The sequence below is a fragment of the Heterocephalus glaber genome, unplaced genomic scaffold (genome assembly GCF_053883595.1).
Source record: "Heterocephalus glaber isolate CG9 unplaced genomic scaffold, H.glaber_assembly_v1.0 deba00001444, whole genome shotgun sequence".
In the NCBI taxonomy this organism is placed as follows: Eukaryota; Metazoa; Chordata; class Mammalia; order Rodentia; family Bathyergidae; genus Heterocephalus; species Heterocephalus glaber.
In genome coordinates, this window is record NW_028258297.1 from 10,132,474 (window position 1) to 10,147,357 (window position 14,884).

The 14,884-nt window shown below is 57.2% G+C and overlaps 1 protein-coding gene across 1 annotated transcript in view; it reads right to left on the minus strand.

Moving 5' to 3' along the window:
- The window catches only part of Triobp (TRIO and F-actin binding protein), a 53,515-nt gene that overhangs the window by 17,196 nt on the left and 21,435 nt on the right, over nt 1–14,884 (minus strand). Inside the window, 5 exon segments of the mRNA XM_087213910.1 lie at nt 7,403–7,540; nt 9,433–9,510; nt 12,211–13,167; nt 13,170–13,265; nt 13,866–13,980. Coding sequence (XP_087070036.1) covers nt 7,403–7,540; nt 9,433–9,510; nt 12,211–13,167; nt 13,170–13,265; nt 13,866–13,980 — 1,384 coding nt within the window.

A 14,884-nucleotide genomic window follows, 5' to 3' on the forward strand; every position in this document is an offset into this window, starting at 1 on the left:
GTAACAGGCTGGCAGCCTCGCCCTGCATACCTATCAGAGAGAGGAGCCAGGAAACCCTGGGGCTGTGTTTGTTCCGTGTGCTCTCTATTCTGTCCAGCCACTTGTGCCCAAGCTAAGACTGAAGACTGATGACTACCACAACTGCCTCTACTTCCCTTCAGCCCGGGACCACCACAGTTCCAGGGCCTGGCCTCACAGGACTCAGGACAGGCTGCAGAAAAAATAGCTTCTAAGTCCTGTGCTTTGGGGGCAAGGCCCTCTCTCAACCTTGGCCCTAAGGTGCCAAGCTCCTGGGGATAGATCCACCAAGCTGGCTTCACCTGGCTGACCAGGGCGAGCCTGGAGGACACGCAGGCAACAGCTAGTCAGGTGAGAGACGGACCCTGGGGCTCTGGCAGCTGAGCCAGGGCTCCCTAGCCACAGTGACAGGCTGCAGGGACCACCAGGGCTGCCTGGGAAGGGCAAAGGCTGTGACCTTCCTAAGTCACATCCTCTCTGCTGCCTGATGTGACAAGTGATTGAGGCTCCTGCCCTTCCAGCCAGCTTTCCACAAGTTCTGGACATGCTGCAGGTACAGCAGCCCTGGTGACCCTCTCTGGGCCAGCAATGACATGCCACACGTCTGGTCACACATGACCTACTACAGTGACCTTGGGGAGAGGAGGCTGCATCTGTTTCTCCAATGCTAGGATCTTAACCCAGGGCCTTGCACATGCTAGGCAAGCGCCCTACCATCGAACTACACCCCAAGCATTTTTAATTTTTTTGAGACAGGGACTTGCTAAGTTGTCCAGGCTGGACTTGAACATCTGATCCTCCTGCCTCAGCCTTCTCAGTAGCAGGAACACAGGCACCTACCACTGTGTCCAGCCAGTCCTTTTTTTTTTTTTTTTTTTTGGAGACAGGGTCTTACTATGTAGTCCAGGCTAGCCTTGAACTCTCAGCAATCCTCCTGCCTCAGCCTCCCAAGTGCTGAATTACAGGTATGCCCCAGAATACCCAGCCAAAGTGAGTCTTTAAGCCCCTTGGCAGGGAAACCTATAGCCACTGTCAACTTACGGTGCAATTTCACCCCAGCTCCTGATGCCCAGCCACTTCTACACCCAAAGGGCCTCAGTTCCTCTGGCCCCCTTGAGGAGCACCAAATGGCCCTTACTGCCCTCCACCCAGACCCTGGCCACAGCCCCTTCTAAGCATACACTGCCAGGGCTACCACTCAAAAAGGCCTATGTTACAATCTCCTTAAAATCTCCAAGCAGCTGGGCATGTAATCCCAGTACTTGGGAGGCTGAGGCAGGAGGATTGCTACAAGGCCAGCGTGGACTCCATAGTGAGTTCGAGGCCAGCCTGGAATACATAGGGAGATCCTGTCTCAAAAAACAAACAAAAGAATCTCCAGGGGTGGCTCTAAAATAAACAGCTGCCTTCAGATGGCAGGAGGCCTCAATCTCCATTCTGATCTGGGCCCCACCTCGAGGTGCTCCCAACTCTCCAATGTGCTGATTCTGAACCTCTCACAGCTGCCGTGCCTTTGGCCTGAAATACTAGGCTTCCCCTGCCATTGCTGAGCAAGTCCCTACTCATTCCTGAAGCCCCAGCTTAATTGCCACCTCTGCGCCCCTCTCCCAGCACTCACCACACACTGTGCCAGCTGCCCCCACCCTGCCCTCCTGCCATCCCTCACACAGCCTCTGACACACCAGGACTTTACTTGCCCTTCCTGCTGGGCTGTTCTCCCACTGGGACCCAGCAGAGATGGGGGGTCAAGGTGTCTTTTTTTCTTTAAAGCAACAGGCAACTGTCCCAGGGCAGGACATCAGCCGTGAGCAAGAGCCACAGCCCCTGCCCTGTGGGTCTTAGGGGAGAGGCAGACAGTAAACAAGAGAACAAGTATATAATTTGATGCCCCGAAGTGCAGAGAGATGAGGCTCCTGAGCAAAGCAGCACTGGGGCTGAGGCTCTTAGAGGGAGTGGAAAAAAACGGATCCTGATTCCGGGGCACCGAAAACCACCAGCTCCCTGACACCTCTGAACTATTACCCATCCCCAGCAGCTGCGCCACTTGCTCTGTGCAGATGGCTGAGCTCTGGGCGTGGGACTGGGGAGATGTGCCAGGGGAGAGGAGGCCATGAAGAGGGCATTGCAGAACACCAGCTCGGAGCAGGTTCGGTTTGAATGGGACCAGGATGAATCCAGTGAGCACTGTGAATGGTGATCATGAGTTGAGTCTCTGCTCAGCAACCTCTCATGGCTCCCCACTGCCCCAACCCAAAGCCCAAGCTGCTTTCTAAGCCTTAAGGCCCCCTTCCCAAGCCCCTTCTCTTTACTCCCCAAACGTGGCCACCAGCCTTGGTCCACACTGCAGCCTCCTCTGAACGTTCTGCCCCCTTCCCTAATCCATCTCCACCTGAGGCCTGGGAACCCCTCCTTGTACTAGCAGTGACGCAGGGTCCCTCCTCCCAGCATGCTGCACCTAGTAGCCTCACCCTCAGCCCTTGCTGTCCTGGGAGCGGCAACTGTGTACATTTCTTATCTCTCCCTTGGAAGAAAAACTGGGATGGATCTGGATACAAATTCTGACCTAGCCAGGGGCCAACCTGAACCCCGGGATGGGTCACTTCACCGCTCTACACCTCAGTTTCCCCTGCTGTTTAGTGTGGACAGGACCACCAACCTTAAGGGATTCATCAAGGACCCTAAAAGCACCCAGTTCGACCACCTCCACCTGGACCCAGACATTGACGCAGCTCAACCCACAGCCCACTCTACTCCCTGCCAGGGAAATGAGGCTCCTGACAACAGGAAGGGCCAGGAGGGAGGTGGCAGGATGTGTGGAGGCAGAGGAAGTCTAGGCAGCAGGGCCAGGTCATCAGGCTCACAGGGGCAGGGCTCCCCGCACCATGCCCCCTACAGCCCGGCCCACTCCTCACCAGGGCTCCACTCCCCCAAGGCTGACAGGCGTCTGTGCACATGCACACACCCTGCTCATCCTCCTCCCAGCCTCTGGGAGCCTCCCAAGGGCAGTGGCCAGAAATCAAGAGCAGCCACACCCCTCCCTTCTAAAAGATCACCCATCAGGTGGCCCGACTGACTTGGGAAGGGGATCTTTCTTCCTTTGGTCAGCTCACCAACGCCCTTCCTCAAACCTCAGTTTACCCTTGCTGTGAAAAGGGAAGAACAGCGAGTAGGGCGGTGAGGCTCCTAATGATAAGTAAGCCACAGGTACAGAAAGGCTTGCTCAGAGCCCAATGCCAGGAAAAACAGACCCGGGCATCATGCACCCACCCCACTCACACTTCGCCCCACCCAAGGCCCCCTGCGGCCCAGCCCGGAAAGACACCGCCTCGGATGTCCCAGAATGGGCTCTCGCGACGCGCCCTTCTCACCAGCCCCAACCTCGGGCCAGCGGCCACCCTTCCCAGTCCAGGTTAGCGCCCCGATCCCGACCCTGGCGACGACCGGATCCTCCTGCCCGGCCGGTCTGCGCTCCTCCCGCGGTCCGGAACCCCTGGCAGCCTGGGGAAAACAGGTCTTCACCCAAGGGGCGAACGAGAAGGGGGGAAAGCTCGCCCTGGATCCGTCCGTGACTTGTCCCCTAAAGGAGGGGGGGCGTCCCTGGGACGGGTCATTCCCATCGCCAAGGGTCGCCTGGGCTCCGGGGGTGCCGAGGTGTGGGTCCACCCGAGCCCCGTCAGGCTCCAGGAAGTGGGCAGGGGCCGCCCCAGCGCGCTGCTCGGCGGTCGCCCCCACCCGGCCGGGGCGCGCAGGCTACCGCAAGCACTCACCGTCATGGCGACGGCCCGGCGCGGCGGGGGCCGCAGACAGGAAAGGGGAAGGGGCTCTCGGACCGGGCTGCGCAGCGCGGGCACGCCGCCGCCGCCGCCGCCGCTGCCCCTCTCTCGGCCGCAACTTCAGTCCTTCCCCTCCCCGCCGCGGTCCCGGCCCCTTCCATCCGCCCATAAAACTTTTTTTTTTTCAAACTTCCTGGGAGGATCTGGGCGGGCCAATGGCCTGAGGAGACGCCGGGACAAACACCGGCGGGGGCAACCCGCTAGCCAATGAGAACGCGGGACGAGCCCAAGGGCGGGGCCGGTTGTGAAGGGGCGGACGCGCTAGGGTGACGAGGGCGAGCGGATGGGGGCGGCGGCTAGGAGGGCGGACCCTTCTCTGTCCTGCGGCGCGGGACTGGGAGGAAGGAAGGACTCGGCGCGCAGGTGACTCCGTCAGGCGACGGCACGGGGGGGCTGGGGAATCTTCGGACGTGGGCCCCTTGTCGCTCGGCTCCAGCCCCCACCGCAGGGGCCACTAGGTCTCTCTATGCCTGGTTGGATGGAGACATGGGCAAAACACCCAGTACTAACGACTCGGCGGCTCCCACTTGTTACCTATGTAGTGGACTTTCGTCCTCAACACAGAGCTGAGAGGCAGAGCTCCTTGTCCCCATTTTACTAATAACATTTGAGGTTTAGACAGGTGAATAGACTTGCCTCAGGTCACACAGTAAAAGTCGGAATTGTTAAAGATTTTGCTTTGGGTTCTGGGTGTGGGTGTACACCCATCGCTCAGTTTGCAAGAGCATTGGCAGTTTGTTAAAGCTCATCGGAGTCCTGCAGATGAAGGATGGAATTTGTTGCTAAATGCACGTGATAGCCTGTGTTGCACAGCCATTCAAACCCTGTTGTTACTTTAAGCAAGGCACTCCACTTATCTGTGCTTCAATTTCACCCTCTGTAAAATGGGCTAATGCTACTCCCTCACGAGGTTGTTCTAAGGATTAACAAGTTCCAGCCAGTTTCAACCACCCGTGGTACATGCACGACTTCCCATCCGTGGCATGGTGGTTCAAAGCAGCCCAGGAGCAATGCATAGGAATTATGGCCCCGTCCTGAGCATGTTAACCATTAATCCAAGTGAAGCACATGGAACAACCTCCTTATCCCTAGTTAGCTGTCCTTGGATGGGATTACTGAGCAAGCCTGGGTTACTTTCATTTCCGTTATTCTGCTGCTTTGATTTAGGTTTCAAAAATCATTGCTCTTGTAATTCCTATCCCCTTTCACACATAAAGAAACGGAAACCCAGGGAGCTGAAGTTCTTTGTCAGAATTACCCACCGGGAGCCTCCCCACCGTGAGGGATGCGGCCTGAGGGATGCGGCCGCAAGGAAGCCACCTTGGGAGACATTGGTGGCCTCTGGCACATGTGCGGTTCCCCGCCCTCCCCCTGCACTTCATTCAGGCTCTCAGCCTAAGAGAGGAGGGAGCCAGCAGAAGAGCCCGCCCACTATGGGGATCTGGCCCACAGCACCAGCGCCTTGCTGGTTTCCTGGCTTCTAGTGCCTCCAGTGTGCCCAGAGTGTGCCCACGCGCAAAGCTGCCAGTTCTCCCAGGGCCGGGAGGTCACTTGGCATCCAGCCTGCGATCCCCATCCTCACACACACCTTTTCCACACTAGGGACACAACACTGGCCTGCTGGGAATTCCCAGGGTAAGCCACATCCTCTGGACCTCCTGATTGCCATGTCTGGAACACTTCCCTTGCTTTCTTTCCACCCCAACACACAAACTCTTTTGCCACCCCCAGAAGTTTGTCTAAAAAAGTCCTCCTCACCCTTCAAGTCTCAGTTCAAAGAGAACCAAAGTGTTAAAAGTCAGAAACTCCTTCCTCGGTGCTCCCTGAATCTGGAATTCCTCCGCTAAAGTAGTGGCCACACTGTGTTGAGCAGTGCACATCAGAGTCCTCTGCTCACGATGCTCCTTGTGAGCAGGGTAAGGATTTTTCTGTCCCTTGGAGGCACCCCAAGGTCAGCCTTGGCCACAGTACATCCTCAGTAAGCACTGGTCAGATGAATGAATACATAAATGAAGAAACTACAACTTGCTTCAGGAGAGCAGACACAGCCTCAGGGACCCAGAGGTGCAATGTTAAGCCTGCAGAGACCAGAGCCACCCGACTTTGGGGTTGTCAAGTCTCAAACCATTGTTCATTGAGTCTCAGAGCAGGGAGACAGTGGTCCGAAGCACACAAGTTAGGAGCAGAGACAGAATCTGAGCCCAGGCTTTCTGGTACTTGGCCTTGGGCCGACTCCGGTGGGAGACATGTTTAGAAGTGTCTCTGATAACCATCTGGGAGGCCAGCACAGTCCTATCCCTAGTGCCCCAGTGTTCTCATCCCCAGATGGGGAACAGCTGCTCCCAAGCTCCCCAAGTCTCAGTTGCCACATCTGGCTCATTGGGCTATCAGTGGTGACTCTAAGGGCCCCAGGAGCGCTGAGGAGATCAGCACACACTGCCCAGGGAGGATTTGTAAACACAGCTCTGAGGTCAGCCAGAGCAGAGTTTGAATGTCAGCTCTGCCCCTTATCCCTGTGTGACCCAGAACAAGTGACTTTTCCTCTGAGCCTCATTTCCTCATCTATACCACGGACATCGGGAATAACTGGGCCTGCTGGTGAGGAGTAACTGGAGTCCGGCAGGCCAGGCGCTGAACACGGAGCAGGGCACACAGTAGGTGCACAATAATTGCTGGCTACCACCACTGCCACCATCATCCCACAGTGCTCCTCCCCACCCCTCTCCCCCTTCTCTCTACTGAGAACTGACTTGCCTTTCCTGCCGGCCAGCCCTGCTGCATGTTGGTGACCTTTCGTCAGAGCAGCTGCTGCCCTGCCCAGATAACCATGTTTGCCTGGCTGCTCGGTGCCCTAACCCCAAAAAGCAATAGAGAGGGGATTGTGAGGTGGGTGGGGAACCGCACTTTTGGACAGCCTTCTCCATCTCTGTATCCTGACCCTGCGTCCTCCCTGCAGCCTTGAGTCCCCACAGGAGCCTCAGTCCCTTCATCTGCAAAATGGGCCAACTGTCTCCAAGGTGCCTGACCAACAGCAGTGAGGCCTGTCACCGAGTAAGGGCAGCCTGTTGCCCCTGCAGATGCCAGCCGCCTTCTCTCCTATGAAGGGGCAGGAGGGTGCAAGTCACAGCTGCCTCCCCTCCCTGCCCTTGAAGAAGCCCCCAGCAGAGGCCTGGTTGTTTACAGGCCTCTCTGGGCAGGGGATGGGTTACGTAATGCCAGATGTTTGTAAAACTGGCGTGGGCCCAGGTCTGAGACACACTCTGCGGTCCCAGAGCCCCTGAAGGCTTCCCGCTTCCCTTCTCCCCCACCTGGCTCCCTGGCCCAGGGCTGGTGAGAGCTGCAGACTGGAAGGTTTCAGGTGTGAGATCATCAGTCACCCCTCACCCTGACCCCTGAGAGGACCCCCAGCCCTGCCCCGGAGGTGGGACACTCAATCGGAAGAGACCAGGGAGCTCAGGAGCTGTGCAGCCCACTCCCCTTCCAGGGGACCCCCTGGGACCGCCCCTCTCTGTCCATCCTTGCCCCTTCAGCCCCCGAGAGAGCCAGCCTACCCTTTGCCACCTGAGGACCCCCAGGGACAGCAGGAACGGATTGAACAGCGTGGGCCGATCCCCGGGCATCCGCCATGAGGTCACCAGTCGGCCCTTGATCGGGCTCCCAGCCTTGCCCTCTGCTGGCCTCTTGTCTGCCTGTCAAACAGGGTCGATGTTGTCCGCAGGTCCCTCTGGCGGGATGGGGACATCCTTGCCCATAGCCTCCCCTGCCCATTCTGCCACTGCAAAGGCCCCATGGACCATTGTTCTCCACCACCCCCTCCCCGAGAACTGACAAGAATAAAGCTTGTGAATTTGTCCGCAGGGCCCCTGGGGCTCAGCGGCCTTGGGGCTGTGCACCCCACACCCTAAAGTCAAACCCCAGGTTGCCAAGGGGACTGTACCGATCACAGATGTGCGTTCAGTCCAGTGGCATCTACAGATTATTTCCCACCAGGTTCCTAATGTTAAATAATCCAGAGATTATTAAACACCTATTTCCGATTTCTCCCGAAATATCTAAAGCTATGGAAACTCTAGGCCCATCTTCTCCACAGCACTGCCTGGGGCCAAAGGGTCATACACGAGTAACCCAGCCTCCACTCTTGGCCTTTGTTACTTGCCTGGCATTAGGTTTGTGACCTCAAATTACAGGAAAGAGATTCTTGCAGACACCCTCACAGAACCCCAGAATACTCTCCCTTTAAGGTCATCCTTGTTGGGGAAAATGAGGACCAAGCAAAGCAGAGGCACTGGCCTAAAAGTCACAAGGCAGGTTACAGGCAGGGGCAGGGCAGAGCTGGGGTGTTCCCTCTCTGGAATCTGCAGATTCTCTGGAAATGGAGCTTGAAGTCTTAAAGCATAGGTTGGGGAGGGCTTGGGAAGGTGTGTTCCCCCCCACACTTGGTTACACACCCCGATCAAGCCCTGACCACTGGCATGGAACTGTCCCCAAGACGGGCTATGTAGTGGCATTCTGTCTCACCTCTGACCCTGGCACTTAGAAGGTGCTAAGTGTATGTGAATGAATGAGCAGGTGAATTGAGGACTGAAGTAGTTAGCACTTGCGTCCAGTTGAGACTGCCTAGGATTAGGGGTGGCTGAGAGACTAGAGAGTCCCCCGGCATTGCTATTTCCTCTTTGTTCACGAAGCTGTCTCCAGGAAGCATGAAGAAATAACCCCGAAAGAGGAAAAACAAAGTTGCCAGAGTCCCTCTCACCTCCCCATTTCACAGATGGGAAGACTGGCCATCAAGCAGTTAGTGAAGCAGTGCGGGCAAGGGTGGGGGCAGAGGGAGCACTAGGTGGGAGCCCCCTGCCCAGAGTTCTAGTTTGAGTCCAGCCACAGACTGGCTGTGTGACCTGGGACAATTCCCTGCCTCTGTTTCCTCATCTGCACAGTACGGGGTTGGACAGAGTCCCCCCCAGCTTGGACTAGCAGCATGGCCAGGCTTGGGGGCTCCAGGCTGCCAGACAAATGCTCCCTGTCACACCTGGCTTTTCTGCTGGTGCCACAATGAACAGCAGGATGAGGAAAACAGCCCGAAACAGTCTGTCTCACCCTCCCTCCCCTCTGACCTCACCCCTCTGGAAGCTAAAAGTGACAAGAATGGTCTGTTCTGTAGGTCACAGGGAGGGCGGGGCAGAGCCGGCTCCAGCTAGAGCCAGGGCCTTGGTGGAGCAGTCTCCAGGGTCATCTTCTGCACACATCTCCACAGCTCTAGACCCAGCTGACCACGACCCCCCTCAGCTCTCTTCTCTTTGACATTTCTTGCCCTCAGAGGCCCTCAGAGACCATCAGGGTCAAACTGCTATTTGGAGAAAGGCCGTGGTTCTGGCCCCTGGATCATCTACCCACCCAGGTCTGTTGGAGGTGACTGTTGTCCAGCTCCAAAGCCCCTCTTCTCAAGGCCCCATTTCCATGCACAGATGACCCCATGGCAGAGCCAGCCTTAGTCTGCAGGACTCCAGAGAGGAACTTTGCCCACCTCCAACCTGATCCCCCTTTCCATGCCCTCCCTGTGTGCCCATGCCCAGGACCCAACTACCGAGTCTGCCTGTTCCTGCTCAGTCAGTGAGTCTTGGCCTCTGCTTGGTTCTGATGCCTGAGGCTCCTCTGGTTGGAACTGGAGATAAGAAAGACTACAGATTAGCCCAGGTTATGGCCTAGAGTCTATCCATCTATCCACCTCATCTCCAACTATCATCCACCCAACATCCACCTAGCATCCAGCATCAATAGATGCATATGTCCCTCCAACATCCACCCTGCATTTTCCACCTTCACACATGCACTGTCACCTATTTGTATATCCATCCTCTATTTACTCATTGCCCATCCATCCAACATCCATGTATCCTTGCTCCATCCATGCAACATCCACTCACCCATCTACTCATCCTTCCAACATTCATTTGCCATCCATCATCCAACATTTACACATCCACGCAACATCCATCCATCCATCCATCATTCCTTCATCCATCCATGCTTCCTTCCATCCTTTCATCCACCCATCCATCCATCCATCTTCCACCAAACACTCATCCAGACAACTATGTGTTCACCACTACATGCTTATCCATCAGCTAGGCCGCATCCATTTACCCATCACCCATCATCTGTCCATCATATGTTCATTCCATTCATGCACCGTCACCCATGTTCATCCATCATCTACTCACTATCTTACCCTGTTTTGTTTCTTTTTTTTGTTTTTTAAGACAGAGTCTTATTATATAGTCCAGGCTAACTCCAAACTCATGACCCTCCTGCTTCAGGAGGTGTTGGGACTACAGGTGTCACCACACCCATCTTGGAACCCAGAGCCTTGTGCATGCTGGGCAAGCCACCTACCACTGCACTTCGTCCCCAGCCCTCCCTGTGTCTTGCATGCATTCACGGATCAGGCACCCACTGAGCTAAGCCCCTCTTCATGTCAGGCCCTGGGCTGGGGGCCAGAGGTACAGAGATTAAGTAGGCACACCTCCTGCCCCATGGAGCTCATGTTTCTCCTGGGGAAATGACAATCCAGTGTGACAGATGGAGGGAAGCAAGACTGGCAATCCCAGAAGGGGAACATCAAGAGTCTGGGGGTGGAGTGATTGTTCGGGGAGGCTTTTCGGGACAGCACACCTGACCTAAGACCTGAACAATGAACAGACACTTGCTGGGGGAAATGGGAAGGGAAGAGCACTCTAGGCACAGGGAACAGCAGGGAACAGGGAGATATGCAGAGTCCTGCAGCTGGCTCAGCACAACTAGAGCCAGCTCTGGGGTGGAAGGAAGAAGGGAAGGAGGCCTTGAATGCCACACCTAGGATTTCCACAGAGACAACCAGCTGGAGCCCTGGCCGGACCTGGAGTACACTTCTGTTTTGTCACCTGTGAAATGCCCTTGGTGCAGATGTCTCTGGCTCCTCCCCTGTCACCACCCTGTAGCCTCCCAGGGATCCCCAAGCCTCAGGGGTGCAACTTTGGCTGAAGTCTTTCCCACCTCCCCCTGCACTGGAGACAGCCTGCCGCACAGCCTCGTGACCCCTCAGTGGCCTGGGTCACCCAGCCTCCCCAGCAAGCCTAATGGGAACTTGAGGGCAGGACCACCCTGGCTTGTGCCTGCACGTCTGTGTCTGTCCCCAGGACCAAGTAGAGAGTCCATGGAGAAAGGCACAGGGAGCCACAGGAGGGAGGGTTCCTCAGCCCCGCCTGGGCTCACAATGTGGCCAGCTTTGGAGTGGATGCCTGAGCCTCATTTCTCACAACTTCTGCTTATGTGGCCCCTGGCAATACCTAATGAGTTGGAGGCTCGGTTTCCTCATCTGTAAAATGGGAGTAGCAGCAGCTGCCTCTTGGCCATCTGTGACACACATGACAAAGCACATGAGGTACTGTCCCCAGTAAACCCGGGGCCTGGAAGCCTCATCATCCATGGAGGCAGCAGTGCTGGACTGGGAACCCAGGAAAGGAGGGTTTGGGGGACACGTGGACACTCCATGTCACCACAGTAGGCCTGCTCAGGGAAGTGCTTGGTCCTGTTTTATGGCCGAGGCCCTGAGAGGCGAGGTGTCCGAAGGCAGTGCTGTGTTCCTGGTGAGCCGCGGCAGGTGGCAGGGCTCTCCCCACCCACCACCTTCAGACCAATGCTCTGGGCTTGAAGCAGGACTGAAGTACCTCTGAGGCAGGGGAAGGACCTGGGGAGCACCTACTGTGTGTCTGGTGCTGGGCCTACTGTGCACATGGCCCTCATTAAGCAGCTGGCTCAGCCAGGGAGTGCTTTGTGGCCTTTTCTCAGTGTAAGGTGCTGTAGGGGCCAGAGAGGGGTGGGTGAGGCTGTCCTGGGCCCAGCAGCAACTTGCATATGGCAGGGGGAGGGAATACAACCCAACCACACTGGCTGCAGCCCAGGTAGCCCCAGGGGAGCTGGGCCCAGGAGGGAGAGGGCCCGGCCCAGGGTGTCCAGCTTGAGGCTCAGGGTGATCGCACTAAGCAGACCTGGGCTCCCCTGCCTCAGCAGCTATGGGAAACTCAGGGTGTCCGTTTCCTTATCCACATGAGTAGTGCCTTCTCACTGGGCCACTGTGGAGACTAAATGGGAAAAAGACACTCGAAGTACCCAGACAGGGCTGTAGTAAACACACATTCTGCTGGTCATGACAACGCTGTCGGGTGCAGTGGTCAGAATGGTCCAGGCCAGCAGGGAGGACCAGGACTGGGCCTTGGGACAGAGGGTGCAGGGGCTAGGGTCTTGTCACACGGAGCCTTTCTAAGGAGACCTGCTGGGATGGGGCTGGCTTTCTGGCCACCCTTCCAAGGCAGAGGAAACTTACCTCTGGCTCTAGGAGGCTGGGGCCTTGTGCAGGCCTGCTCTGCTCAAGCCGGGCTGTCGGCTGCAGACCAGGCAGAGATGAGGTCACTGGTCCACTTGTTTCTTGGGTCTTCGGCCACTGGGTGGAGGTGCAGGCAGCGATGGGTGGCTGGGCCGGGCTCTGGGGCTGCTGCCCAGGGTGGTGTCCATTGGCTACAATGGCCTCAGCCCAGCCTCCGGGCCGACTGTGTTGCTCCTGCTCCAGGGCATCATCCTGTGTGCCTGGGGGACCCAGCTGTGGCCCTGAAGCCGGGTCACCCCAGTGTCCGGCTGGGTCTTTGTGGGGCAGCCTGGCCTGCAGGAGCTCCAGGAGGCCTTCCCAGTCCAGCCTGGGCAGTCGGGCCCAGGCCCCCTCCCCAGGGGCCCGGAAGAGGCCCAGCAGGTCCCTCCAGTCCAGCTCCGGAGGCCTCTCAGGGCCAGAGCCCATGGCCGTGGGTGTCTCAGGCCGTTGGGGGTGGGAGGATTCTGCTTGGCCTACCCAGGAGTGCTCTGGGGGGCTCCCAGCCTGCGGGGGGAAGGACAGCTCCTGCAGGCTGCCCCAGCCCCTTGGGGCTGGCTTCTGGGGTCGCTCCTGAAGACCATTACTGGGGGGACCCTCCCAGGCCTCGGACTGCCCCCAGCTCTCCCTGTACTCTCTGAGAAGGCCCTGCCAGGCTCCCTCCAGGGCTCTGGCAGCTCCCAGGCTGGGCTTCCCAAGTCCTGGCCAGCCCCCAGGGCCTGGGCCCTCCTCCTGGCTGCTCCAGCTCCTTTCTAGGTGACTGTGAGGGACCCGGGACCCTGGCAGCTCCTCCTGACTCTGCCACCCTGGCAGCGGCTGTCTTGAGCTTCCTCTGCCCCTCACCAGAGCTTTCTCTGTCCACAGCTCCCTCTCAGGGGGCCTGGCCGATGTCCTGGGGGGTGGTGAGGATCGCTGTTGCCGCCGTCCCCCTCAGGCTGTCTCTGGAGACTCCTGGATCGAGCAGGTTCTGCTGGGCTCCTCCTGGCCGGTTCTGCCTGCTTGGCAGGGGCCTTAGTCACCTGAGAAGGGGGGGGGGGTCGGTGAGGGCCTGGGACCCAGCAAGATGGCCACTGTCTGTCTGAGGCAGGGACAAGACAGACAAGGCTGGGTCCTCACAGCAGCCTAGATGAAAGCAGGTGGGGTCCCTGGGTCCCTCCCTGAGGTGTCAGCTCTTCCCTCTCATCCACTTCCCTCAGCTCTGGAAAGAGATCTACAAAGAGCTGCTCACCTTCGGGCTCCCCTCCCCGCAAGATATTGATTCCACCCTGGGCTATCAGGTGCCGGAATTTCTACCCGAGATACCCATTCCCCTGGGGTGGGCGTTGCCCTCAAAGAGCTTCTTTCAAGAGCAGTCCCCCTCCTGGAAGAGTTGGCCCTACAGCCAGATTAAACCATCCAGCCTGTCCCCAATCTCCTAACGATGGAAGGGGACAAGGGGACAGCGTGTCGGGGGCTCTTCAGAGGACTAATTTGGAGCCCTTTGCATTTCACCCAGAGCTGCTGGGCCTCGGAGAGAGGGGAGAGCTGGGCACCATGACTGGGGCTCTGAGCCTTTCACAGCCAACCTCCCTGCTTAGGACTCGGCCCGGCACCCACAGGGTGGGAAAGGCAATGCTCACCTGCCTCCCTGCGGCAGGGCTGGGCTGTCTTCGGAGAGGCTGGCTCTGACCTTGGCTGGGCCGCGGTGACCGTCTCTCGTCCTGAGCCTGGAAGGCTCCTGGAGTCTCAGACTTCCTAGGAGCAAATGCAACTGCTCCGAGGCCTTTGGGAGGGCTCCACCCAGCACCCCAGCCCCTTCACTTCCACAGGAAGTGATGTGGGAAACCCGAGACCCACTGCAAGCTTGTCAGGGCCCTAATGAGGGATGACCCTCCCAGGCCTCAGTTTCCCCTTCTGAAACTGAAATGTGGGGCTGTTGTGATGATACTATGAGAAATGGAGTCATCACTTCTCAGCCTTTTGGCTGCACTCCAGCGAGGAAAGGGGTTAGTGAAGGTGTTGGGGTAGGGAGAGGATCAGGCCTCAGCCATGGCTCCCAGCTCATTTAGCAGCCCTCCAGCCGCCCAGACAATGGTCAGACTAGTGCTTGTGGGAATTCACATTTATTGAGCACCTACTGTGTACCAGGCACTGTGCACACATAGCCACAATGTTCAAGCAAACATTTATTGAGTGCTTCTATGTTCCAGGTACCAAGCTCTTATACTGTGATCCTATTTCTCGTTACACAGCTCATGTGGTGGAGATGAGAGAGGCAGAATATTGCATGCCCTGTATTCCATTCTTTCTGCCCCTTTCCTGTCCATATTATAAATTTAGGATTCCTCAAGCCTACTGCCTTCTTGTCCTTCACTCAGAGCTAACCAACAGGACTCCAGCACTCAGCCTCGAAAACTCCAGGCCATTCTCGCCATTGGCAAAAGAACTCTTAGCAAGATGGAAAGGTCAAGGTGTGGTGGTGCACACCTGCAATCCCAGGACTCGGGAGGCTGAGTCAGGAGGATTGCTGGGAGTTCAAGGCCAGCTTTGTTTTTAAAAAAAAACAAGGGAGAAAATTTTCTCCTTCCAACTCCAGAAAGGCCAACAATGGCCTTTGTCCAGGCGAATGTGACCATGTCCAACAGAGATAGCTCTAAAC